Source organism: Amphibalanus amphitrite, unplaced genomic scaffold (assembly GCF_019059575.1).
Source record: "Amphibalanus amphitrite isolate SeventyFive unplaced genomic scaffold, NRLGWU_Aamphi_draft 001653F_arrow, whole genome shotgun sequence".
Taxonomy (NCBI): Eukaryota; Metazoa; Arthropoda; class Thecostraca; order Balanomorpha; family Balanidae; genus Amphibalanus; species Amphibalanus amphitrite.
In genome coordinates, this window is record NW_024883146.1 from 55,517 (window position 1) to 83,288 (window position 27,772).

Genomic DNA, 27,772 nt, shown 5'->3' on the forward strand with positions numbered 1-27,772 from the left:
CTCTCCCATCCTCTCCTTTCCTTTCCTTTCTTTTCTTTTTCTCTCCTCTCTTGTCTCATCTCATTCTCGCCCTCTCTTCTCTTCTTTTTTTGTCTCTCGTCTACGGCGCCAGCACAGGCGGCAAAACGGATCAACTTCACTGGTACGGCTGGTCTTCAAACATTTTGAAATTGGCGCTGATTTTCTGCTTTACTTCCTTCTTTCTATTAATGACTTCATGAACTTGTTCTTTACACAGGCCAGCATTAATAAGGCCTTTTTTATCTTGCCGTTTTACGGAGACATCTAACACTTTGTGGTGCTTCCACTTGCTGTGATGAAGCTGGGGGTTTTGACTTTTGAGACACAATGGCTCACATTTTCTCTTTTGTCACGTCGCTCGGAACTCACTTTTCGTGACAGAAAGTTATTTTTGTCGATTGCTGCTTGGTCGCGTAGAATATCGTCGGGCCGAATAAAACACTTTGGTGATGGAATCGACAAGGCAGAAAATTTCTCGTTCAACTTCTGAGATAAGCGCGCCGCGGCGCCTTCTGATCAGACAACGGCGGTGGGCTTCCAATATGTTTGAAGATAGTACCTAAGAGCCTAGAGGTGCTTCGATATAGGCAAGCTGCTTTTGCACCAATTGGCGATTATTGTTTTGTACGTGTCCTGATGAATGAAATAAATTTATTCTATTCTATTCTTTTCTATTCTACTCTATTCTATGCCATGTGTTTGATGATGTCACCCTCCTTTTTGAACAAATTTAGGCAAACCTTGAAGGCCCGGGCGAAATTTCAAACCCCAAGCCCAAGAGGCAGAATTTGGGCAGAATAACGAAAGGTCTTGAACTCTTGAGAAGACACTTCACTGCCACAATTTTGTAGTTGAGCTGTCGCCCGCAGTTATCTCATGCGTACGACGTTGCGCAGCTCTGCGACACCCACATCCGGGCTTACCATAAATCTAGTCTAGACACGATCTCCGTATTTAATTATCGTCTGGGCCACGTCGTTTGATGTTTCACTCTGGTATTCTGGGATCACGCTGTCCCCACTGCCCCCCCCCCGCTCCCCCCCGCTCGACTGACACCCTCCCGGCCTGGGGCCCGGGCCGAGCAGGGGAGGGAGCTCTGCGCTGCCCAGCGGCAGCGGGTCGATGCCACAGGGCTGCTATTGGGGCGCCCCTTCCCCCCAGTCCCCTGTCCGGCACCCCCGGCGGCGGCATCTGCGCGCAGGGGCGGCTCCAGGGCGGATATTTAGGGGGGGGGGGATGCAAGAGTTGAACAGCCACAGTACATACATTGAACAACCAGTGAAAGGCTAGCTAAGTTTCACCCAGCTTGGCTGTGCTAAGACTCATTTATGACTGTAAATGATGTAAAAATGACAGCTCATTTGTGACTGTACCCGTAACGCCACCCCTCTCATCTGCCATCTCTCGTTGACGTATCCCGATGGCGTCATCGTGACGTCACGCCTTCCTTCCGTCGGCTGCCAGGCCCGGGGCGAGCCCGCCGACGCCGACGGCACTCCCCCCGGACACCCCGACAGAGCACAAACCCGAGCGTCGGCTCCGTGGCCCTCAGTTCGTCGCTCTCGACGCTCTCAGTTCGTCGCTCTCGAAGCTGTGCTGGCGGCGTGGCCGGGAACGCCAGCTGTCGGTTGGGTACAGCTGTGCCGACGTTGGGGGTTTGTGACGTTCGCAGAGTGAGAACAAAGGTTGGCGGTGTGGTGGTGCAACGTTCGAGGCTGATCGAACCGCTGTGACTCCCTGGACAATTTGAAAGTGGGAAACTTCGTGTGTGAGACAGCCTATAGCTGTGAGCTCGGGAGTTTAACAATCTTCAGTGGACCACGTTATCCTGCCTGTAGCCTGTATTCCATCCAAGTCCGGCCAATAGAGAAGTTGAGCCGTCGGAGGATTCAATAGTCCGGATACTCAGGATTGTGTGTGCTCTGAGACTCCTCACTGCTATCCAGAGTCGATTGTCGGCTATCTCACTGACGTCAATAGCGACGGAACAGCTGCTCTGTTCGGGTCAGTCGGCTCAGCGCCCCAGGTCATGTACGAAATGGCCGGTCAAGAGGTCAGCGCCTTTGACCCGGCCGCCGGCCAGCTGAGTCAACTCTATCAGCTGATGCCCGGAGTCATGACTCCCTATCAGGTGAGACTGAGTTGTGAGTCTGTGCTGGAGAAGTCACCAGTGGTTTGTTCTGAAGTCTCGTACTTTATTGTATGGAGGATATGTGAAGCTTATCTCCTGTTGCTGATATCAGTATCATTGGTTGTCGTTGGTTTGCTCCGATTCTTACTTTGCTCCTGATTGTTATTCGACTCTGACTCTGACTCCGAACCCATCACAACTTTCAACCTTGTTCCAACCCCATTCCCACACAAAATGCACAGATGTATCCTTTTCATGCAATGTCCACAAAATGCCTTTTTCCATTTCCATCCTATTCATAGAGCTGTGTTTACCAGTAAGCAGAGTCCGATGCCTTTTTTTACTCCGTTCATTGGATTCCATTTCATTCATAGGTCAGTCTAATGAATGAATACCCAATTATCCAATGAAACTAAACCCTACCATTGCACGGGGTGCCGTGGTCCATTGGTGCCGCTGAGATGTTGGCTCGGTTACCCGCGCTGCTGCGGGTTTTGGCGCGGTCATCTGACGGCGGTCATTCGTTCCGCGAAACATGCCGAGAGCTGCCAATTGCAATAGTCCGGAATCTGGAATATTGTCGCTCCGACGCTCCGAACGATCAGGAACATCGACACCTGTAATTGTCACGAATAGCTCAGTCGTTATGTTAATCGGAATTGGAGTCGTCTCATGCCTTGCTGTTTGTATCTGCGGAGAGCTGATTGTTTTCGGGGTAATGCCTGATGCTTTTGTTGTTGTTGTATCCCATTCAACGCAAGAAATGTCCTGACATCTGATGAATGTTGGGAAATTAGACATCAGCCTCTGTTTTCTCTTCAAAATCAAAGTCATCTACGTTGTAGACTAGTTTTTGTTGGCACATGAGCGGTCCGCAGAATTCATTACCCGACGCCAAACAAAAGTCGCTCACATTGAGGAGTGACATGACTTCTGAGTCGTCTGATTCTGTCGTGAGGCGTGAGATGACGTCTTCCGCTCATCGCTCGCTCTGTGGAGGTCCTGGCGGTCCTGGCGCGCGTGCGGGTCTCTCCGCCCTGCCAACTGTCCCGCCGCCCCGCCCCCGCCCCCGCCCCCGCCCCGGCCGACGGTTGGTCGGCGACCGTGTCCGCTCATTATTTCTGCGCACAGGTCATTACAGCTACCGGCCAGTGGGCTGCCACGGCGGTGGCGACGGAGCGGAACCGAGGGGGGGGGAGGGAGAGAGAGAGAGAGAGAGAGAGAGAGAGAGAGAGAGAGAGAGAGAGAGAGAGAGGGGTCACAAAATATTCCCCTTTGCCAAATATTCCTCCGTGTGTGTAGGTAGAAAATTTATGGAAACGGGGTGGTAGCTCGGGGAGATAATGAGATAATGTTGGCGCCGGGGCGGGGCGGGGTGGGGTCGTGCGTTGGACACGGCTCTGGTGACGCGCCAAGCGGCGTCTCCTGCACGCGACGTCCGCGTGCTCACCCCCCCCCCCATGGTGACCCCGCGGCGGGGGGGGGGAGGAGGGGGCCCCTGGCAGCCCCGACTGCTGAGCCAGTTTACGGTACCGCCGGCGTCTGCTGAGGTGTTTGCCAAAAAGAGCCGCGCGCGTGCGGTGTGTGGAAATGGGGCGCTTTTCACACGTAATCTGCCTGTTTTTGTTGGGGTCCGGGGGTGGATGGAGTGTTTTTCTGAGCTGCGTTTTTGTTTCTAGAAGAGATGCTGAACTGCCTCTTCGTTTTTTGTCGGTGTTTTTACTTTTTGAGGTGTGGGATTCCTCCAGTCAATTAATTGTTTTATTTTATGGTTAATAAGCTCCGTAATGCATTGAAAGTTTTCTTAATCATTGTTAACAAAGTTAAAAAATAATGGAACCTAATTCATCCTGCAAACACAGATACTCGTATATGAAAAAAGTAGCACTCCCCGGCATTTTCTGTTTTATTTCCGATCTGCCTGTCCAAATTATGACGGGTTACTGGATGCATATGTGTTCGGCAGAAGCCAGAGTCTGGTCATTTTAAACAGCAATACTGTGACGATAACGGACCTAGGATGAAGCTATCGCCCCTGCTTTTGTACCCTGTTTTCCAAGCCATGGTGTGCCAAAAGTGGAAATAGCCGCCCGGCTTTAGTTCGCCAGCCTTGTCAATAGATGGCAGTACCACAATATGGGCAGCGGATCGTGCAATTGACGTCAAATTTTCGTTATCTGCTAAGAATTGAATGGCGGATCTTTTCATGCAAGAATCAAGTAAATCGGTCCACAAATTTTCTAGCAACAGAGATATGAAGTCAAACACCCTGCCAGACCGGCGGCGCGGCGGCCGGCGGCAGCCGTTACGCGCCGCCTGGGAGACTGGCGGCGCTGAACGGTTCCGAATTGGCACTGCACTAAAACCTGTTAACTGCTTGGAATAGTTATTATAGCAAAATTTTCATTCAAGTGAGGAATAACCAAGGGCAGGAAGTATGTATGCTTGTGTGCGTACTATGTAAGCCAAGAAACTGCATTAGCAGATACTCGCTAATATTAGATCCAGCCAAGTCCAAACGCATTCCAGGTGATGTGTTTCTGATGGGTCAACAATATTTATCGTTCGAGGGCAGACACAGTTTTAACAATACAAAAAATATTTTTGCACAGCTCTATTCCTTGAATAATTCTCTTTAACGCCTCATTCCTAGTTAAGCGAATAAGCCCACCCTGGCTGAATTAATTAGGCGATTTCGCCACAAGGTCGGGGAAAACCGACCGAAAACGGCCGCGCTCAACGTTAATTTGGGCATGCAGACTCTTAAAGGGAGATTATGACCTTTTTCCACAAAATCTGAGTTAGGACCATTTTCTGACAAAACACAACAAGTTATAATGTAAATTAAAACCATTTTGCTCAATTCGGTACCTTGCCGCAAATATCTCAACTTGAAGTCACGTTAGCGGGGAGCGCTGAAAATGACCGTTGAATAAGTACTTACATCACTTTTTGATACTTGCATGTAATTTTGTAAAATCAGCGTATTCATTACATTTGATCTTCATCACATCTAGTTAGTTAATGGTCGTCTATAGTGCCTTCAAAAGATATTCATGGTTTGGGGGTGGTTTATGTCTAAATTTACGCAACTATTTTTCCTGTTCATCATCTGTCGCCATATGCTGCTATTTTAGTAGCAACGACTCAATTTTGAATCGGTCCCGCCGACTGCACAATAAAAGAAGATAGATACAACACTTTTGCGGCATCACTGAAAAACTTATGCAGTACTGTTATCAAAATTCTCATAACACCGTTCGACAAACCTGAAGTCTTTTTGAAATAAATATGCTTGTATTTTTCGCTTCAGGCTCTGAGGCCAAAATAATGAATTTCGTAGTCGCAATCGCAAGATTTGGCTGCGATTCTGGCGCATGCCGTTCATTTGTGGCGCAAAATAATACTTGGAAACAAAGAAGAGTAGGCACTATGTACCCCCGAATTAGAATCTAATTAATTCTAAACCGAATTGACTCTAATTCAAATTAGAATCCTTACAACCAAGCAACGACAAGGCGATAACATAAACAAAAACCCAAGCGTCGCTGTTTGAAACAAAAGCGCCATATACTGCGACTTTTTTATAGAGAAGGACAACGCATTTCGGTGGGTGTTACAAGTACTGCAAGTACTGCTTCTTTTTTGCAAAAATAAAAACCTTTTTCATATACGAAAATGTGCTAGGAAATTTTCATATTTTATAGAAACTACAGTAGCAATAGTATAGATGTCGAGTAATTTTTATTTAAGAAAAAAGAAAGCTCATAATCTCCCTTTAAAAACTCGCATTGGGCGGGCAGGGTTTCCCAGGTATTGGCTCCAAAACACCGTATTCGGCTCCCGAATACGTCCAAGTGACCCGCCTCGTTCCTAGTTAAAGGGACCCTCCCACCTTCAAAAAAGCTAATGAATTGGCATGAAAGTGATGTCGCTCGGTTCAGAAAGAGCAAAAACCAATATCTACCAAATTTCATCGAAAAATATTCACCGGTTTTCAAGATATTAGACTTTTACTTTTGTTTACTTTTTGGGATCTCCGCTGTTCCTAGCGACTTTATTTAAAAGTGCGGCATTTGTTGCGCGCAAAGCAGCATATACCACCGCGTGCTACAAAACGTTTTAGTCAAACATTTAAAAATCGTTAGATATCTGCGATGACGTCACACATTCAGAGGGGTATTCCTAAGCATTAGCCCCTCTGAATCAAAATGCTGCAATTTTGAAATTCAATATTTCCGATTTAAGGCATTTCTCGATGTTGTGAGTGCCGAAACCGGTAATTGTGAGCCAGGGACCCCATTTTGGCTATCTCAACTCAAATCTAATGTTAAGGTGGGAGGGTCCCTTTAAGCTCTTCTTAGATCAAGTGACTCATAGGGAGCGAGAAAGCGACAAAAAGCATGAATTTCTCTATGGCGGCGGGCTGCCGGGTTGCCAGACGGCGCACCGGCTATTTCCACTTTTGACACACCATGCATTTATTGCACCACCTCGCTTAAATTGCTTCCGTGGGTGGCAGATGATGAGATGCTCCTTTGTTGGATATAATGAAATATAGTCGCATTAATTTTTTCCCGCTGTGCCATTGCCCGGATGCTGTTGTGCGTTTAAATCCCGAATGCGTTGGTGTGTTGGTTAAATGCAACACGTTCGTGTTGTAATGCTTGGAATTCGTTTCGAAATACCTACAAGCAATTTTTTACAGCAACTTGCGGGAGTAATAAGAAGGCTCACTGGTTTTGGTGCACTGTTAAATTTTTGTCGACTTTTGAGCCCTTTTGTCTCGAGGGTGAACCGTTGCCTGACAGAGATTCTCAATATCTCAACGTACGGTTTTTATTCATCGTATTCCGTTCCCTTGATGTTGGACGGAAACTGTTCGCATTGCGGTATGTTGTGGCACGTCTCGTGATGTCCAGTATTATTATAGTCCAGTATTATTATAGTCCATTATAGTATCCGCTTCGGTAACAGCTCTTTTTGATTTTTTTGTAATATATTTTTCTTACGTTGCAGGTATGTACCATTTACCCGGGGCGGTTGCTGCCATCATCCCACCATCGATCCCAGTGTGTCATCAGCCAAGGTGAGAGTATCGGCCGTCTGACAGTGGTGACTTCATCGAGGGGTCCGAAATGACGTCACAAGGGGCAATAGTCTCGAAAACCGGAGTTTTGGTACAGTCTGGCAGGCTGCAAATCGCTATCACTTTCGGATTGAGGATATTGTATGTAACGTAGAAACCTGAGTGGAAGTTTTGTCGGCGTTATTGATGTGTGAACATTGGTGAGCAGAGAATTCTTACCTAAATCTAGAGAAATAAAACGGATAAAATCGCCTCAGGAACGGAGACAGCCCGTGAAACCCATTGTCCTCGGTAGTCGGTGCTAGAAGTAGACGCCGCATTTCCTTGGGCGTTTTCTGGACACACGGGAACAATTCCTAACCCCCAGGGTGGTCCGCTTCAGCCTGCCCCATATCCGTTTTTCTGAGCGCCAACTCTTCCCATCCATTTCTCCCCTCCCCTCCGCGGAGTTCTCCCCTCCCCTCCCCCCACCGACGCCAGTCTCCCACGGCGGACGCGGCATTGATCTTACCGGGTACACTCTCTGACATACCGTCCCCGGCTGCGGCGTCAGAGACTGTACCGGTCGGAGCGGCGCCGGCGCTCGCTCCTTTCCGAGGCGCTGAGCCGCAAACACGTGCTACTCCGCCGCCGCCGCCGGCTGAGTTTGAGTGATTGTGCGTGTGGACGCCAGACGCCAGACGTGGAACGCGAGACGCTCACGCGACAGGGCGCCGTGCGTTGCGTGCGTGCGAGTGAAGCTCGAGTAACGGTGTAGTGTGAGTCGGAGTCACTGCCGGTGCTGTGGCTCGGACTCGCTGCCGGCGCTGTGAGTCGGGAGTCGCTAGTGTGAGTGTGTCTGTGAGCGGACCGCGCCGGTGTCGACACCGACAGGCCCCGGCGACTGTGCGCGTGGTCCGGGCGTCCTAACATGTGGCCCGCGGCCGGTGCGGTGCCCTTCATCACACCCGAGATGTTTGCTGCTTCTCAGGTGAGTTGAGTGGTGTTTCGGGCTGTAAGACTGAAAAATTCACCCAGAGATAGGCTGCTGTCGGTTTTGGGGTTTGAGTAACCTAGCTTTGTCTTGAGATCACGTCGAACTTCGAGGACATATTTGATATTCTGTAGACTCGGGTTCGATCCTGTCGCGTATTCGGTGTTTCGTCTCCGTTCAATGTTCAGCTTTGCTGGTTACATGCTTGGCTACTTCACTGGTGAGTTTGATGACGTTGGACGCCAAATGTGCCCCAAGCTGTGGTTTCCGATAGGTCCGTTATAGTTTTGAGGTCAGGGTTGTGGTGTGGTTCTCTCAGTCTGGACTCCGAGCTCCTTTCGCTTGTTCAGCTGTTTGGCTCATGCTAAGAGCGCGTGTTTGAGAGGCCAAACTCCAAAAGTTCACTCTGATCAGGCTCGATTGTGGGTAGAGTCGGGGTTTCGTCAGTAAGCGTTTCGTTTCCCTTCCACCTCTTCCACTGAGGCTTGTGACCAGCGTTTAAGTGCTCCCCTTTGGGCATGCAAAAGGAGGCAATCTGCCCGCTCTGTTGAACACCCTGTGTCCGTCTGGTACCGGTGCCACTGCCGGCTGTCCTACCCCGTCCCACCCCGTCCCTCCCCAGCCAGAGGGTCGTCCCAGGGGTGGGGGGGGGGCGTCTCCTGACGCCAGATGTGGCCACCAGGGGTAGCCAGTAACAGTTGGTAGCATTAGGCCAAATGGGCGCTCAAAAACTACTACCCCATAGGGTTTCCATGTTAAATCGACATTTTTCAAGCGAGCCTCACACGTAACCTAAAAGATAAAGTGCCAATATTATTGTGGGGAAAGGTAGCTTCAAGCTTCCTCTACAACCTTTTTATCTAGCGTTTTTCGATGCGGAGGCCATAACAGGTCCAAAAAGCATTGGGCGCTGCCCGAGGTACCAAAAGCCCCTCCATGAGAGCACAAGTTCCTGCGCATGCGCACATTGCCTCAACCCTGTACTAGCGTAAATTAGTGATACTGCTCACGGACTCGGTCAGCCAATCAGCGTCCCCGATAACGTTAATAGATGTCGCTAGCATCACGTAAATCCTGCTTGCGAACACATTTTAAGAATGAAACAGCTGCGCCATTTCCGCCTTCCAGTGATTCCTGCCATCTTAGTATCAACTATACGCTTTTCAACTAACTTTAGACTAAGTTTTAAACTATGGTCAGTATGTTATTTCTGGTACATATAATTTAAAAATAACTGCTTTATGAATTTGGCTTTACTCGTCAGAATAGAATACTCTATTTTTTCCATATTCAAAAAATATATCACCTACCATGCAACTCATCCAGGTAAAATGGGCGCTTTCCGCGTCGTTGGTGTACCCGTTGTTCTATATACCCTGGTGGCCACGGGCCTCCCCTCCCCTCCCCTCCCCTCCCCTCCCCTCCAGCTGGCGCCTAACAGTTCACAACGGAAGTCGCCTCTGACGGCTGAGAACACTGAGAACCCCCACCGGGAGTCCTGAACTGCCAAACTTCTCAAACCCTGAGAACCCCATACTGTCCACTGGGAATCTTGTACCGTTGATTATAATTCAGTGTCCAATCGGAACCTTGTGTTATTTAGTATTTTGGTACGCACCTGAAAACCATGTTCTGTGCTCCAGCAACTTTGAAATGTCTTTGGAACGCCATTCTGAACGAGGAACCCTGCACTCCCCACTACAACCCCACTCTTCTGGAAACGCAATTACGCGTTTTGGGAAACCTAAACTGCTCACGTCTTAGCGAAACGACCCCCTCAACTGACAACTCGTACCGTCCAGACTGGCGACCTTGCACTGTTCACAAACCCAACCCTGCGCCGTTCACAAACCGTGCGCCGCGCTTTGGGAACCGCGGGCTTCTACTGGGATGGTTTTCCTCGCTTCCAGGATGCAGCCACAGACCCCAATATGTATCCCGCTCCTGATAAGTTTTCTCACAACGACCCATTCATCCACATTGTGGTGAGCAACTTTTGTCATGATGATTTATCTATGGAAGTTTAGCCATGCTGTGCAGAACTGTATGTGGCTGCCATCGCACCAGAAGTTGTATGGTTGTTTTGGATGGAATTTAAACAGACCCGTCCCTGGCGGTCATTTTTTCCCCGGAACAGAGCTGAAATCTATCGCGCAATGTGTATTGTGGCCGTCTGACTGGGTTGCCCTTTCACCCTCATTCCCAGGTGACATTTAGGTCAATGGGGCTGGTCCTCTCCCCCGCTGAGGTCACACTGTGGTCGGTTAGGCTGGTCCAAAACCTCCACACACCTCCCATTACATTGACCACTCGTGCTGCCCTGAGACCTACCCAGAGGACATCATCATGTCCAGACCAGAGTACTTTTCTGCGTGTCCCGGCGGCCGCGGGGGAATAATGGCCCGCGCGCGTGCCGTGGGACACAGGTAACGGAGGCACTCTACCAACTCAGGGGGAGGGAACGGAATGCCAGGCGCGTTATAGGTTATCGCCGAATGGCGTGCAGAAACGATTGGTGCCTAGCAGCTGGAGTGGCCCGAGCTTTTTTCTTGTGTTTGCCTCATCAGCGGGATTGGTTCCGAGTGCTTTTTTTTCTTTGTGTGTTTCTCATCAGTAAGATTGATCCAGAAAGGTTTTCTTTTATGCATGCTCGCGTCGAGTGATTGGTCGCGGAGGAATACCTATTGTCCATCCGTTGATCTTTGGTCATCGGTCACTGTTCATCGTTCGGAGGTCATTGGTCAAATGGTCAGTGTTCAAATCAGTGATGAGCGGTCACTGGTCTTTTATGCTCGGTCAATCTAGAACTGTTTGAATTTGCAGATCCACCTTTGTTGACTGTGATGGGAGAGGGGGACCGTTCCGACTTTTGCTCCCAGTCCGTAAATGGCTTGGATCCATAGAGCGTTGGTTTAGAGCAGGGCTGCAGAGTCAATGACTCAGTGTTCTAAAATTGGATTTTGGTTGGGTGTGACGATGATGACAAAAAAATCTAGGATGAGAAAAAAAAACAAGTGAAAACCTATATCACTTTCGCAATAAAGGCGTAACGCTACGCTGGCTGATAATAAAAGAACATACCATTTCCTGACCACCAAAACTAACCGAAAAAGACGATGCAAATAGGTAAGGATGATCTACGGCAGAATTATAACTTTAACATCTGATCGCCAAGTGTTTCTAAATCCGTCCCATTTTATCCCAACATTTGTGTTTGATTGAGACTAATGAATTTAAGAATCACCCTTGTCTCTTATACAGCAAAGAATGAATACCTACTTCAACCAGTGAGATTTCATTTTCCTCACAAGTCAAAATGCATTGTCACAATTGAATGACTGTCCAGTGGCCATCCTTCTCCTAGCCTTAAATCAATGCCTTCCTTTCCGTTTCAGATGCAAACAGCAGATATTACCGTCAGCATCTGCTAAGTTCCTACTCATGCTTACTGGCACGGATCCAGGACGGTCCTTCCCTGTATATTTCTCCTAAAGAAGATCATCCGCGGACCTCCATCCTCGCGACGCCAGTCGCCATCATGCGAACGAACTAGGTCTTTAAGAAGCAGAAGATGCAATGATTCTGTTGAAATCTGTAACTCATTGTGTTCTGGCCTCTGGGACGTTGTCACGTTTTGCGCCTATGGCAGCACTGCTTCCAAAATTACTGTATATTTGAGATAATATGCGGCAATATAAGTATGTAGTTTTCGTTCGCATCTGACCTGGTAATATTCGTACAGTGTACACAGTATAGCTTTGAGCTTTCCATTTTCAACAGATATGACAATGGCCGGGATGATACTGGAAATGGTGCCTTTGCTCTGAGCACACGGAACGGGACGCAGCATTGAGTATGCAATTGCAGTCGCACTATGCAGCATGACATACGCCGGAAATCTCCCGGCCCGAACGCCGGAACGGCCAGCGATAGTCGGTACTCATTACGCATAGTGAAAATGGAAACGGTGTCAGCGCAACTCTTCGAAAGGAACGGTGCACTACATGAGACTAGAAAAAGGGTCACTGATTAGGGCACCCCAAACGGAACGATGTGCACTGCGCAGCATAATACGCAACATCGCAATAAAAAGCGTGCAAACCAGGGCATCCGTATCGGAACGGAACGGGATGCAAAAAAAAAAATGATAAAAGGATGCCACCGACCTCATGGCCGGCCACCGAAACTGAGCGGTAGCTACCTATCATGTCACGTGGTAAGTGCTGAGTGAGAGAGCGTCACTGATCAGTGATCAGTGATCAGAGCACCCGCAACAGAACGGAGGGCATCAGTGATCACTGATCAGAGCAACTGTAACGGAACGGAGGGCATCGCTGATTAGGACATCAGGACATAATGCGAGCCGACATACGCCGAATCGCGATTCCGGCCAAACATGGCCTCAAGAAATAGGTCACAGGTCAAAGGTCATTTGGGTCAGGAATATGAGATTTTCAGATTAGGTGTCCAATTAATTGACTCGAGGGTCCTGAAAGTGTCGTCCCGATCGGCCGCTTTTTACACGAGTTATTCTCGAAAAAAACGAGGGGGTGGTTCGTTCGACCCCCCCCCCCATACGGGCGAGGGATTATTTATTAAAAAGCTAGGGCCTTCTTATTCCCATCTACCAGCTTCAGAACATGTATTGGGCAGATCTGGGGATACCGTATCTTAAATTTATCCCTAGAGGTGTGCCAAGGTATCCTTTCACTCGTCTTGGCTTTCCCTCGGCCGAACGCTTCGTGTTTAAAAACCTCTAGAAACTAATTGAAATGAATAATTGGCGGTAAGATTATTGCAAAAGCATGAGAAATTAACGTAAAATACATCATTACCGGTCTTATAACCTCATTTCGCGTATGAAACCTGCCAGAGTCCACAGAGTTTCATATTCATCCCTAGGGTGTGCCAGGGTGGCGTGTCAGTCATCTTGAACCCCTGCCCGACCCGAAGCCTCGAGTTTCAAAGACATCTAAAAACTAATACCGTTAATAATTTGTGGTGAAATTGATATAATATGATCAGAAAAGAACGCAGAATAAATAAGTATCGGTCTCAAAACATTATTTTGCCTATGAAACCAGCCAGAGCCCGCGGAGTTTTAGATTCATCCCTAGGGTGTGCCCAGGGTGGCTTTTCTCATCTTGGACTTCTACCAGGCGCGACGCCTCGAGCTTTAAAGTCCTCTAGAAGCCATTGACGGACATAATTTGTGGCGACATTGACGCGATAGGATCAGAAATAAACGCAGAATAAATTGGGATCGGTCTCAAAACACTATTTTACCTATGGAACCAGCCAGAGCCCGCGGAGTTTTAAATTCATCCCTAGGGTGTGCGCAGGGTGGCTTTTCTCATCTTGGACCTCTGCCAGGCCCGACGCATCGAGCTTTAAAGTCCTCTAGAAGCCATTGACTGACATAATTTGTGGTGAAATTGATACAATAGGATCAGAAATGAATGTAGAATAAATTGGTATCGGTCTTATAACCCTATTTTGTATAAGAAACAAGTTATAGCCCACCAAGTTTTAAATTCATCCCTAGGGTGTGCGCAGGGTGTGCCCAGCTGACTGCGGGTCCAAAGATGAAAATTTTGTAGGCGTATCCTGCGTAACTTAGTCAAAAGCGAATTGCAGGGGTAGTGTTTAATTTGCGCAAGCAGCGGCTCATCCGTTTTGCGTTGGCAGCAAACCACCAATCATAGTTGTTATGAATATCCAAAAGCATTTATTCAGAACACAAGCCTGGTTTTTACAAACAGTTGAGGTGATCAAGGTCATTCAACGCATATTTGTTATTAACAGCTGGAAGTGTGCAAGGTTATTTTCTTTCGTTGTCAGTCAGGGTGAGTTGTTGGGTTTGTGCCTTGATTTAGCATCTTTTTTTTCATGGAAATTATGCATTATGTAGCAAACCTGTAAGTTCTGTCTATATGGCGCTGCTAGGTGTATCTGGTAATCTGGCTGTTCATTGTTGAGCATGCGTTGAGCGTTCTTCAAAGATGAAAGAATTCCAATTTACCTGGTTTTGGGGATGAAAATATTTTGCCCATTAGGTGTGATTTTCCACCCAAAATTCCCAAAAATGGAACACTGCAATGACATGACTTTTCGATGACTCCGACTCTGACTCCGATTTCGAGTCTGACTCCGCAGCTGTAGCAGGCCTGCGGAGTCGATGGATTCTCGGTGACTCCAATTCCCACTCGTAGTTTCGGCCTCCTAAATTGACTCCAGTCAGAACTGTCGACTCCGACTCCGCAGTCTGGTTTAGTTTGTGTATTCCTGAGCCTCTACCCGTCTCTATCGATCCGTTCGTTGCCGAACGGTAGACTGTGCCGCAGTACACCCCGCCTGGCCGCAGGCTGTGCCGCAACACTCCACCAGCTCAGCTGATCGCTCCGTCACCGGCCCTGTCAGCGTCGCTGCAGGGGTGTCACAGGCGTCCGCCTGGCACCACCTAACACCATCACCACCATCACACACTCCCGCTGGCAGTGTTCCAAAATTTGCTAATAACATCAAAATGAAAATAATTTCTCACTCTTTCGTCCAATTAAGAGCAATTTTTCACTCAATGTTCCAAAAAAATGAGTGGCTTGCTGTTTTACGTGCTGCCTTTACCACACTGGATAAAAATGTAGGCAATTGATCCTTTTCTATTTTTTGAGCCGCCTATTCCCCTTTTTATTAGGAACTATCTCCTCTTACACCCCAGCCAAGATACGATTTTGGGACACTGCCCACTGGTGATTGGTGATTGGTGACCCCTCGCCACCCATTTATCCCCCCCCCTGACCTGTCAGTGCGATCAGCGCGGCTCCCGGACCCCGACCTTTGTTCTGGTCCGTCTGATTGGACCTTCCTTCGCCAGAATGGCCGATGCGCTGCCTGCCGATGGGCGTCGGTTGCGATGGATGGCTCCGATTTATTATTTACCTCTATCGATGTCTGTGATCGGTGCCTTGGCCAGGTCGGGTTCCTTCCGGAAAGGTTCCGAAGGCGGCCTCCCTGATCGACGCTGGATGCTCCCGTCGTGTTGCAATCTGGATACAGTGAAATTCCACGATGTTTCTGTTCGGTTGGCGATAATGGAAACAAGGAATGATAGCATATTTCTAGAAAAATAGTTTATTCAACAATCGCCTGGCTTTTTGACAGATATGCTGTTTTTGGATTTCTTTTTGGCAACTTGGCTGAACCAACGATGCTCCGACTATTATTTTATTATATATATATATATATATATATATATATATATATATATATATATATATATATATATATATATATATATATATATATATATATATATATATATATATATATATATATATATATATATATATATATATATAACTACACTTGTGTCGAGAGCACCACTTCACTCATTTCTTCATTCAGGCCCAGCGTTCAGAATTGAGGAATGTCTTGTTTACAGGCCCATATAAATAGCTTTTTGTGGAATCGCCCTTACATAAACCCGCGCTCCGGTCCGCCAGCTGGCTTTTTGTCGGTGTCGGGGACCAGACCAACCAGCGCTGCGCGACGAACCGCACAAAGACCCGAGTGTTTACACCGATGGCCTGACGGTGATGTGAGTCGCAGATCTGGCACGGGCCGTGCGCCCGCCGCGCTCAATGGCGGCCCTGTGCGCCCCTGCTCTGTGGCGGGGGGGGGGGAACGCGCAGTGAGTCGCGCTGGAACGACGCTCCCCTCAGCTGCCGACGCGGTGCTGCGCGGAGGGACGCGCTCCGGTGAATTCGTGGACATTTTCGGGCATTTGTCCCCACGCAGCTTCCGAAATTGGCAAAATTCTGTCATTTCTTAGCATGGAAAGGAAACTAGTCAAGTCTGTCGTACAAATTTGTAGTTGGTCAGCAACTTACAGAATGTGAAATCCGAGGAATTTTACGCCATAAGAGAACCTTTTCGGGGAGAATCCCCACCCTCGCGGCGTCCAGTGGACCTTTCTGTCTGGCTCGGCCAGTGGGTGTGCGCTGGGTGGCAGTGTCCCAAAATGTGTTGATTTGGATGGGAAGCTACATCCAAATAAAAATCATTTTTCACTCTCATCTCTACTTTTTAAGAACAATTTTCCACTCCCAATTTTACCGACAAAAAACTTTTGCGTGGATGGTCTTTTTACATCTTACATTTTACCACACTTGTTCATAAATTTATGCCATTGACCCCTTTTCACTCTTTTTGGGCCTTATCTGACTTGCAATTTTTCACTCTTATTCCCATTTTTGGAGAGGAATTTCCCCTCTGACACCCAAGCCCCCAAACACAATTTTGGGACACTGCTGGGTGGGGTGCTCCGCCGGGCCACTGCTCGGAGCACGGCTAGTGCCCGGCAGCGGCTGCACAAAGGTGCCGCACAGGCGTCTGTCAGAGGAGCGGGCCATCTATTTCTGTCTCCCCGGCCCGTCACCCGAGAGCCTACGGAGACAGGTCGGGGAGGTAACGCAGCTCCCAGAAACAGACGTCACAGACTTCCGGTGACGTGGGGCCTCGGGTGGCTTCCAGGATGGGATATTTGTAACTGGGTTTTGTGAAAAAATCGGGTGATTTATTCTTCTTTTTTTTTTGCTCTGCTTTGGAATATTTAAGCAAGCTTTTTTAACACATTACCTACGTCACGAATTGGCAATTGAATGTGGTTGAAACTTGAACAAATTTATCTGTGGACCCAATTGAACAGGAGAAATACAAGTGAGCCTTAAAAATGTCAAATGATGTGTGTCATAGGAGTAGGAGTGTGATTTTAATGTGTTCAGTATTGTCTCATTATTTGTATCAACTGCATTGAATGCATCAAACATTTGGTGACACTAGTATCAAGTATCAACTAATTGAGCCAAAGTCTTGGCTGAGCTCAGCCCGACTCAGCCTAATTCTAAATAAATCGTTCCATACTGATGGCCAGAACTACGTTAAAGTCGAAGATGAACTTATTGGCTTCGCTCAGATAAGCTTTTTTGCGATGAAAGCTCATGGCGCCCAGTGACCATTTTCCAATTCGAGGCCAAGGCCGTATACCGGGTGGCCCAAAAAAAAAAAAAACGTTCCGAACTTTGGAGGCCTATATCTCAAATTCGAGTGCAAATAAAGAGCCAAAATTTTCATCAAGTTTGCTTCACTTCTTTGCGCATTGTGTAACACGGCGGTTTCTCGTGCCCAGGGCGGGGCGCGCCGGTGTTGTTGTCAGCCCTTTACCAGAAGAGATGCTCTGCCGGTCCAGGTGTATTGTCGAGCACAACACAGAGCGAGGTGGTCAGCTACGGTGTCGGTCGAGACCGACGCAGAAACGCGTCCGGCGTGGTCTGAGGTTGGGGGTCTTCTCTACACAAGCACGCGGAGCAGATGGTAGGTGTCCAGCGGCTGTGGAGCTCGGAGGTCTCCTCGAGCGAGAGAGAGAGAGCACGTCCGACGCCGATGATGGCTCTAGGTCTTCTCCCAGTCCCCCCGATCGGGTGACTTCAGCAGAACTCTCCTACTCTAAGGGCGGTGGCCCTCTAACCCTGCGTGGCGGCTCGCTATTGGCTTAAGATTCTTTAAACACAAATCGAACGCTCATGATTGGTCGTCTACGTCACAGTCTCTCGATCGTACTGGAGACATCTAGAAGTGATGTATGACGTAGTGTCACGCGCCGGTCTCGTGGTCCTAAGTGCATCCGGCTACGCAACGTTGCAAAGACATCAGACGGCACTTAGCAGGCAGCGGCTGACTTCTAGGTATAGAGTCTCTAGAGCGCGTTTGACAGAAGACAGACTAAAAGCTGACGTTTGTAGATAACACACCGGCGGCGCGGCGCAGAGTGCTGGAGACGATGAGTCACGATCATGAATAAACTATGACGCGGTCCGGGCCGGTCGCGGGGTCAGCTGCAGTGAGCTGAGAGCGAGCAGAGAGCGGTTGAGATAATGAGCGTTGAAAAGGCGAAATTGAATTATAGCCACCACGCAGGTATAACTTCACTACGAACTAGTTAAGCATAAACCTTTAGAAATATGAGAAGCGGTTGGCGAAGGACAAACATCAATAAGCGAACAACTAACACACACTTTACACACCTCCCCCACCCATGGCAAGAGCTTTGGCTAGGACAAAGCAGAGGCCGACGCCTGAAGGGCGAAGGACACAGCGGGGGAGTCACACGCAGAACACAAACACACCCGCGACAAGAACACGACACAGGGGCGGGAGGGCGGGAATTCGCCGAATGAACTCATTGAACGTCGCTAGCGCACTCGCTGCGGTCCACGAAACGGTTATCGTAGTCCATGACGTCAGTCATTTTGGCGGTGACCCGGATCGTGGGCCGTCGAGTCAACTGGTGACCCGGATTGCTGGTGCGCGGGGCACTGCACTTGGTAGCGTACGGCTGCGCTCGGGGTGGTGCACTGAGTAGTTCAGTGACCCGGATAGTTCCTCGGTCCATTGTGATGCAGGCCCGGTGCCATGCATACACAAACACACACGCACACGGGGGGGAAGGGGAATCAAAGAGACCTCACGCCTGGCCATACGTGGCCCGTCACGGCATATCCGTTGTGGCACTAGACTGAGCGCTGAGTGATGCCGGTGCATCGTTTACAGTTACCACGTGTCGGCTCTGCTAGCGAGCCGAGCACAATGTGACACTCGTCAAGTTATGGCTGGTTCGTGATAGTCTCGAGAAATGGAAGCTGGGAGGACAAAGGGAGGAACGGTTTGTAGTCAGGCAGCGAGAGCAGTAGTGGTTAGCGCAAAAGCATAGTAGCAGTCAAGGATATGACCTTTAGTAATCATAGGCGTGTTCGTTATTATCAGCAGCAGCATTCATTCTCAAAAACATCCATCCACAATGCATCCGTTGTGACACCTATGGTCCCAATCACAACGACCAATGCATCGTTGTGGTTCCTACGGTCTCTACTACAACGACCGTTTATTACATCGGGCTAGGGAAAGCCAAATCAATGCAAAAAACTAAGTATTGAGAAGCTTGCGGTAACAATCCGATGAGTCGCCTCAATCATGGTGCTACATCACGGCAAATGGCTGTTGAACGTCAGCGTCATTTGGATTGCTAGCTAAACTGCCAGACAATCAGTTCCAGATTGCACCTTCGTCTCTCGATTGCAGGGCACTCATAAAAAATAGACATTTGTCTCTTCTATTACGCAGCTCTGGTGTACGTTCCGTCGTACACAACCCTTCGAGAGGCTCGAGACCTCAGACCTAATCGTACAGCCTCTGTGGCAGCGGTAACGTCCATGCTCTCCACTGTCCGGTAACTGTGGCGAGATTACAGTGGGGTCACCTATTGCTGCTGAAGGGTTCTGAAAATTTGCAGTGCACCTGTCTCATACGTTTGTTGGCTTTACTCAGAAAAGCAGACCAACATCAGTCACCATGCGTGACTTGACCGCGCTCGGTCACCAATTAATATACAAGTTTCATTCCTTTCTTAGGTAAATGCCTCCCTAAAAAGATTCTTGCAACATCATAAGGGCTTATCTCAACATCGTAGTCCTATTTCAGGCGTAGTCATCAACTGCACTAATTCCGTGTGCTTTTCGGAGTAATCACACGAATCTGAGTTTCTCAAGATCTGGGTATTTAGGGTCCGGTTGAGTGGGCGCTTGTTTGACTCGTCGCTGTTGGGTTTCGTGATCCTTACGTCCAAGATAAGTGTCCCTTTCATTGATAATTGATAGTAGCTCTAGGCGTTCGGCCCGCTCACTAGAACTTAGATCGAACAGGTCAGCTTTGTTCATTTCGGCTAATAATTTCGATAATATTTAATTTAATATATCTATAATATATATAATAGATAATATATAATTTTTCGATTAATATTTCGCTAATAATTTAGATAATTTCGTAGTTGTAATCAGCAAGTTCTTCCACGGTGCGGGCAAGACGATGGTTGACGAGCCGCATGTTGTGGAGGTACATCAGTGCCTGGTGGTCAGTGTAGATTTTAAAATGAACAGCACACAAGAATGAGTGGAATGTCTTGACTCCCCAGCGAAGAGCAGCAAGCTCACGACCAGTTACTGAGTAGTTCTTTTGCGCGCTGGTGAAGGTCATCGAGGCAAAAGCAATGAATCTGGGCTGTCCGTCCTGCTCTTGAGTTAAGCACGCTCCAGCACCGATAGCAGAGGCATCCACCCACAGACAGAGAGGACTTGCATCAGGTCTGTAATCGGGGAACGCGAGTGTTATATCAGCTTGCATGTCGGACTTCAGCTGTTCGAATGACTCAATCATCTCATCAGTCCAGGTCAGAACAGTCTTTGCAGGTAAGCCTGTCAGTGCAGACAGAGGTTTGGCGATTGTAGAGCAGTCCTTTACGAACTTCCGCTGGTAATTCACTATTCCCAAGAACTGTCGCAGCTGGTGAACCGTTCGCGGTTTATCCAGTCGCTGGATCTGGTCCACGTACTCCGGTGACTTCCGAAGACCCGATGAACTAATGATGTGTCCCAAGAACTTCACTTCTGGTTGAAACCAAGTACACTTGCGTCCGTTCAGCTTGATTCCCTGGGATTCGAGCGCCGTAAGAACATCGTCGACCAGCTGCACATGCTTTTCAAACGTAGTCTCCTTCAGAAGAATATCATCTAGATATACGACAAGCTTCTCACGTGCAAATCCGTGAAGAATCGTCTGCATTTCCTTTTGAAATTGTGCTGGGGCATTCTTTAATCCGAAAGGAAGGCGTCGAAACCTCCAATGGGCCCTGGGTGTGCTGAATGCAGTGTAGTCACGTGACTCTTCCTCCAGAGGGAGGTGATAATATGCCTTGGAGATGTCCAGTGCACTGAACCACTGCACTCCGTGATGAGTCCCAAAAACAGTATCGTTGACCTCTGGCATGGGAAATCTGGTTGTTACAGTCTTCTGGTTTAGCCGGCGATAGTCAATGCACAGTCGCAATGTGCCATCCTTTTTTCGGATTGGGACGATGGGAGCATTCCAAGAAGATTCACATCGCTCAATGATGCCGAGACGCTCCAAGTCTAGACACTGACGCTCGACTTCGTCCGCAACTGGGGCAGACATCTTCCGTGGTCTGATGTAAATGGGCGTATCATCAGTCAACTCAATACGATGTGGTGTCATCAACGACTGGAGCGCATCCGCATCCGAGCGCATGAACACTGTTGAGTGACGTTCGAAGATCTCCTGTACCGCCGCTCGCTGATCTTCAGAGAGACCCGGTATGTCGGAGGCCGAGGGACAGGAACCATCGGGCTCGATCCCGTCTGTGGATGCTGTAGAAGAGTACACTGGCACGCTTCCCTCCACGTCCAGGGCGCTGTCCGCGGCGGAGGCCAGGTAACCGAGAATAGAACCCTTACGCACTGATTCTGAAGCCATTCCCCGGTTGGATACGAGGACACGCGGGTTGGTTGGATCAAAGATACCAGAGACGAACTCTAGGTCACTTGACGCGTCCACACGACCAGCAAAGACAAGAGGACGGGAATTGACCTCGCATGAGTTACACGCAGCAGGGAGGACGGCTGAACAACCTAGTACGGCCGTGTCTCGCTTCGTCACTCGGGTTTCTCGTACCGCCACACACGGTACATCAGTCATGAACAATACACAAGACTCCTTCTTTCCGAGTGGTAAGTATAGTGTCCATCGAGATCGATCCTTCCGAGACCCAGAAACAGCGTTTCTATTCATGTCCAGGCAGAGGCCGTGTTGCTGCATGGCATCTCTCCCGATGATAAGTTCGACAGGGCACTTGCTGCTGTCCAACACCAAACAATCCAGTTGGAGTTCGATTCCGTGCATATTCACTGGAAGGCATACTCGGCCAAGGGCTGGCAGAGCACTGTTGCCAACAGCTCTTACCACTTCATCACTTGGGGTCATAAAATCCACATCCACAAACTTACTTCCAATGATTGTTCTGCCCGACCCACTGTCCAACACCGCCTCCACGTTTTCTGAATTCAGCTGAACGGAAACTCGCAAAATAGACGGAGATGAAATAGCAGAAGTGAAGACGGATGCGTTCGTCGAGTCGGGTGCATCACCATCACAGTCATCTGTAGGATTGTGTTCGTCATCGGTAAGCAGGCTTGAGACAGGGTCAGCTTCACTGGCGTTGCAGGTGTATAGACGCGTTCTTTCTTGAGTTCCCTGAGCACACGATATCCCGGTCGATGGCGGGGCAGGTCGTGGTCCAGTGGACGACGGGGCGGGCTGTAGCCCGGCCGACGACGGGGCAGGCGATGACCCGGCGGGTGAGACGGGCGGCGGCCCGGCGGGCGAGATAGGCGGCGGCCCGACGGGCGACGGGACAGGCGGCGACACGGCGGGTGGTGAGGCAGACGGCCACCCGGCGAGCGACGAAGCAGACGGTGGCCCGGCGGGCGACAGAGCAGACGGTGGCCCGGCATACGACGGGGCGGGCCGCAACCCGGCCGACGACGTGGCAGGCGGTGACCCGGCGGGTGAGACGGGCGGCGGCCCGACGGGCGACGGGACAGGCGGCGACACGGCGGGTGGCGAGGCAGACGGCCACCCGGCGAGCGACGAAGCAGACGGTGGCCCGGCGGGCGACAGAGCAGACGGTGGCCCGGCGTACGACGGGGCGGGCTGCAGTCCGGCCAACGACGGGGCAGGCGGTGACCAGGCGGGCGAGATAGGCGGCGGCCCGCCGGGCGACGGAACAGGCGGCGACACGGCGGGCGGCGAGGCAGACGGCCACCCCGCGAGCGACGAAGCAGACGGTGGCTCGGCGGGCGACAGAGCAGGCGGCGGCAGGGCAGGCCCGGCGGGCGACGAAGCAGATGTTAGCCCGACGGGATCCAATCGACGACGGGACAGGCGGTGCTCTTGTCGACGGCGGCGCCGACGGGATCCATTCGACGACTGGGCAGGTGGCGCTGGCAACGAGGCAGACGTTGACCCGGCCAACAAGGAAGACGTTCGTCTAACAGGCGACAGAACAGACACGTCCGCTCCGTTGATGCTGCTTTCTTCACGAAAACGTTCGCCGTCAGGGCTGTATTCGGTCACAGCAGGCTGCCCTGGTTCGCCTGTGTGACCGACTAGTTTTCCGATTGCCTTGTGGGTCCCTGGCGATCTGATCGAACTGTACGGACGGGGGATGGTGATCGAGAACTGTCGCCACTTGCAGAACGAGTCTCCGATCGAGCACCAGCTCCAGGTCGCCTTCGGGCGCGTGAAGCGGACCCGCTCTGACGGAACTGTGAACCTACCGCACCTCCCTCCCGTCGGCTTGAATTCCGTGTAAATGAACGTGATTCGCAGTCTCGAACTAGATGATCTGAGCTTCCACAAGCAAAGCACAGACCAAGCTTCTGTCGACAGATATCCTCAGCATGTCCACGACGGCCACAGAAACTGCAGAACGCCTGCGATCTGTCACTGCTTTTTCCTCTGGCCATGGATTGTTCAGACCTTGATTCGCGTTGAAGGCTTCTATGAACACTTTCATTCCGCTGCTTCTCACTTCGTCGCCGAGTGCCGGACTCATCATGCGTGTTCCTCTGAGAACGGCGAGCAGTTCGATCCACTGCCATCCCCGGTCTCTCAGGTGCTCTTCCTCGTGGCGGTTCTTCCATTGCGGCCAGTACCGTGGAGTCTAATCCCGCCACTGTGTGCTTCTTACACTGAAGAATCGTCAGGTAATGATCCCACAGCAGCGTCTTGCCGTGTATAGCCCTGTTATATCTGATGTCCAGTTTCAGTTGTTCCCGGATAACTGGTGGCAGGCTCTGGAATAGTCGGTCTCGTAGAAGCTCAGACGATTGGACGTCCTCACCAGGAAAGGCGTCTTCGAAAAGAGAAGACAGTCGGAGGGCAAAGAGCGCAAGGTCCTCTCCTGGTCCTGGTTTCGCATTGTCGAAACGAATTCGAGTACTCTGCTGTGTGTGGTCAGTTTGGACAGCCACCCAACGTAGCATACGTTCCTTCAGTTTTGCATACGTGGTTTCGGTCCCTCCGCAAGCCGAGAACACTTCGGCCACTTCACCAACCAAGAGAGACTGCAGAAGCGGAAGAGCTTCGTCCAGAGTTCCGGAATACGTGCGTGAGCAGTGATCTTCAAATCGTTGGAAGTACTGGTTCAGACTTGTAGTACCACCCAGACCAAAAGTCGGAATGGTGAACGTCTGCTGAAGAAGGAATCCTCCAGACGATCCCTCGCCAGGCCGACTCCCCGGAGGTCTTGACTGATCCCGCATGGGCTGCTCCGCATGGGTCGCTTCCGGGACATGAACAAGTTGCTCTTCAGTTCGGCTTGCCGCTGGTAACCGAGATGTATCCCGAGTGGGTGCGACTGACGTTCGCTCTGCCAGCAGTTCGCTCAGTTCGTTGATGCGCCCGAGTGCCTCCTGCAGCTGTAGCTCAAGTTGAGCAACGCGCTCCTCCGGCTCAGCCATCTCGTTCCGACTCACCGTAGTAGCCGCAAGAGACGCGGTGAATCAATGTAGGAATCCAATCGACGATGGGCAGGCGATGTCCCAGTCGATGACCGGGCAGGCGGCAGACAGGCCGACGACGGTGCAGACGGGATCCGATCGACGATGGGCAGGCGATGTGCAGACAGGATCCGATCGACGATGAGCAGACGATGTGTAGACGGGATCCAATCGACGATGAGCAGGCAATGTGCAGACGGGATCCGATCGACGGGGCAGGCGGTGCTCCAGCCGACGACGGTGCCGACGGGATCCAATCGACGATGGGCAGGCGATGTCCCAGCCGATGACCGGGCAGGCGGCACACAGGCCGACGACGGTGCAGACGGGATCCGATCGACGCGACGGGGCAGGCGGTGCCCCGGTCGACGACGGTGCCGACGGGATCCGATCGACGATGAGCAAACGATGTGCAGACGGGATCCGATCGACGGGGCAGGCGGTGCCCCGGCCGACGACGGTACCGACGGGATCCGATCGACGATGAGCAGGCGATGTGCAGACGGGATCCGATCGACGGGGCAGGCGGGGACCCGGCCGACGACGGTGCCGACGGGATCCGATCGACGATGAGCAGGCGATGTGAAGACGGGATCCGATCGACGGGGCAGGCGGTGCCCCGGCCGACGACGGTGCCGACGGGATCCGATCGACGATGAGCAGACGATGTGCAGACGGGATCCGATCGACGGGGCAGGCGGTGCCCCGGCCGACGACGGTGCCGACGGGATCCGATCGACGATGAGCCGACGATGTGCAGACGGGATCCGATCGACGGGGCAGGCGGTGCCCCGGCCGACGACGGTGCCGACGGGATCCGATCGACGATGAGCAGGCGATGTGCAGACGGGATCCGATCGACGGGGCAGGCGGTGACCCGGCCGACGACGGTGCCGACGGGATCCGATCGACGATGAGCAGGCGATGTGAAGACGGGATCCGATCGACGGGGCAGGCGGTGCCCCGGCTGACGACGGTGCCGACGGGATCCGATCGACGATGAGCAGACGATGTGCAGACGGGATCCGATCGACGGGGCAGGCGGTGCCCCGGCCGACGACGGTGCAGACGGGATCCGATCGACGATGGGCAGGCGATGTGCAGACAGGATCCGATCGACGATGAGCAGACGATGTGTAGACGGGATCCGATCGACGGGGCAGGCGGTGCCCCAGCCGACGACGGTGCCGACGGGATCCGGTCGACGATGAGCAGGCGATGTCCAGACGGGATCCGATCGACGGGGCAGGCGGTGCCCCGGGATCCGATCGACGATGAGCAGGCGATGTACAGACGGGATCCGATCGACGGGGCAGGCGGTGCCCCGGCCGACGACGGTGCCGACGGGATCCGATCGACGATAAGCAGGCGATGTGCAGACGGGATCCGATCGATGACGGGGCAGACAGTGCCCCGGCCGACGACGGTGCCGACGGGATCCAATCGACAACGGGGCAGGCGGTGCCGCGGCCGACGACCGGGCAGACGGGCAGACTGTGGATCGGCCGACAACAGGGCAGACGGGATCCAGCCGACGACGGGACGGACAGGATCCGGGTGATGACGAAGGCGACAGGACCCTGCCGACAACGGCGTAGACGGACTAAGCAATGTATATACCACAACGTGTGAATAGTGTCATGTTTGGATAGCTGGATTTGGTCCTAGCCCCGGCTGCGTGTTTATGGAAGTACAGGTAATAAATATGGCAAATTTCCCGAATGCGATTACCGTAACCAGCAAATACAATTGACCTATGAGAATGAGACACACCGGCTAACCTATAATTATCAGCAGCGTACGATCCACACTTTTCGAACACACTCACACAAACATAGGGCTGATCACGCCTAATTCCGTCGTAATTTGGTTCATACCACTGTCACAGACCGCAAAATATGGTGAAATATTTCAACCATACAAATGAATCAGTTTGCACGCGGTCTAGATGCAGTAATGCACAAAAGTTCGCGCCCTGCAATCGGTACCAGGTACTCACCGGTGCGGCAGATTTGAGCACTCACGCCAAGTAGAGTCGCCAGATTCGGTCGGCACAAGTACGGCTGGTGCAGGTACGGTCAGCGGGCGAGTCAGGTGCAGTCCGTGTAGACACGGATACCGGCGGCAGGCACGGTCCGCGTCGAGACGGGCACCGGCGGCAGGCACGGTCCGTGTCGACACAGGCACCGGCGGTAGGCACGGTCGTGTAGAGACGGACTCCGGCGGCAGGCACGGTCCGTGTCGACACAGGCACCGGCGACAGGCACGGCTCACGTCGAGACAGGAACGCTCGAGAAAAGACGGGCACCGGCGGCAGGCACGGTCCGCGTCGAGACCGGCACCGGCGGCAGGCACGGTCCGCGTCGAGACAGGCACGGTCGTGTAGAGACGGGCACTGGCGGTAGGCACGGTCCGCGTCGAGACCGGCACCGGCGGCAGGCACGGTCCACGTTGAGACAGGCACGGTCGTGTAGAGACGGGCACTGGCGGCAGGCACGGTCCGCGTCGAGACAGGCACCGGCGGCAGGCACGGTCCGCGTCGAGACAGGCACGGTCGTGTAGAGACGGGCACTGGCGGTAGGCACGGTCCGCGTCGAGACCGGCACCGGCGGCAGGCACGGTCCACGTTGAGACAGGCACGGTCGTGTAGAGACGGGCACTGGCGGCAGGCACGGTCCGCGTCGAGACAGGCACCGGCACGGTCGTGTAGAGACGGACTCCGGCGGCAGGCACGGTCCGCGTCGACACAGGCACCGGCGACAGGCACGGCTCACGTCGAGACAGGAACGCTCGAGAAAAGACGGGCACCGGCGGCAGGCACGGTCCGTGTCGAGACTCCGGCGGCAGGCACGGTCCGTTTCGAGACAGGCACCAGCGGCACGGCAGGCACCGACTACAGGCACGGCTGGTGCAGCGCAGAGACAGCCATCACCGGCACCGTGCGGTGCTGATAGTCACTTTGAATTAGTCACTGATAATTGTTACTGAATCACTGGCGCTATCAAAATCGCATAGGACGAGCCCCCAATGTTAGCGGAGCGCCGCCAGAGTCAACATAAAGTTCTTGAAATAGGCACACTGTATTTTCACCG

General features: G+C 51.6%; 1 protein-coding gene across 3 annotated transcripts in view; it reads left to right on the plus strand.

The window, feature by feature from the left end:
* Window positions 1–27,772, plus strand: part of LOC122374413 (RNA binding protein fox-1 homolog 2-like) — an 81,046-nt gene that overhangs the window by 26,488 nt on the left and 26,786 nt on the right. The window contains exon 1 of one of the 3 annotated variants that reach the window (XM_043353143.1): window positions 1,533–2,152. The exons of 1 other annotated variant lie outside the window; for it this stretch is intronic. In XM_043353143.1, coding sequence (XP_043209078.1) covers window positions 2,051–2,152 — 102 coding nt within the window. In that variant the 5' untranslated portion in view covers window positions 1,533–2,050. Of the gene's footprint in view, window positions 1–1,532; window positions 2,153–7,846; window positions 8,212–27,772 lie in introns of those variants that run through there. One more of the 3 variants, XM_043353144.1, reaches the window with a different exon arrangement.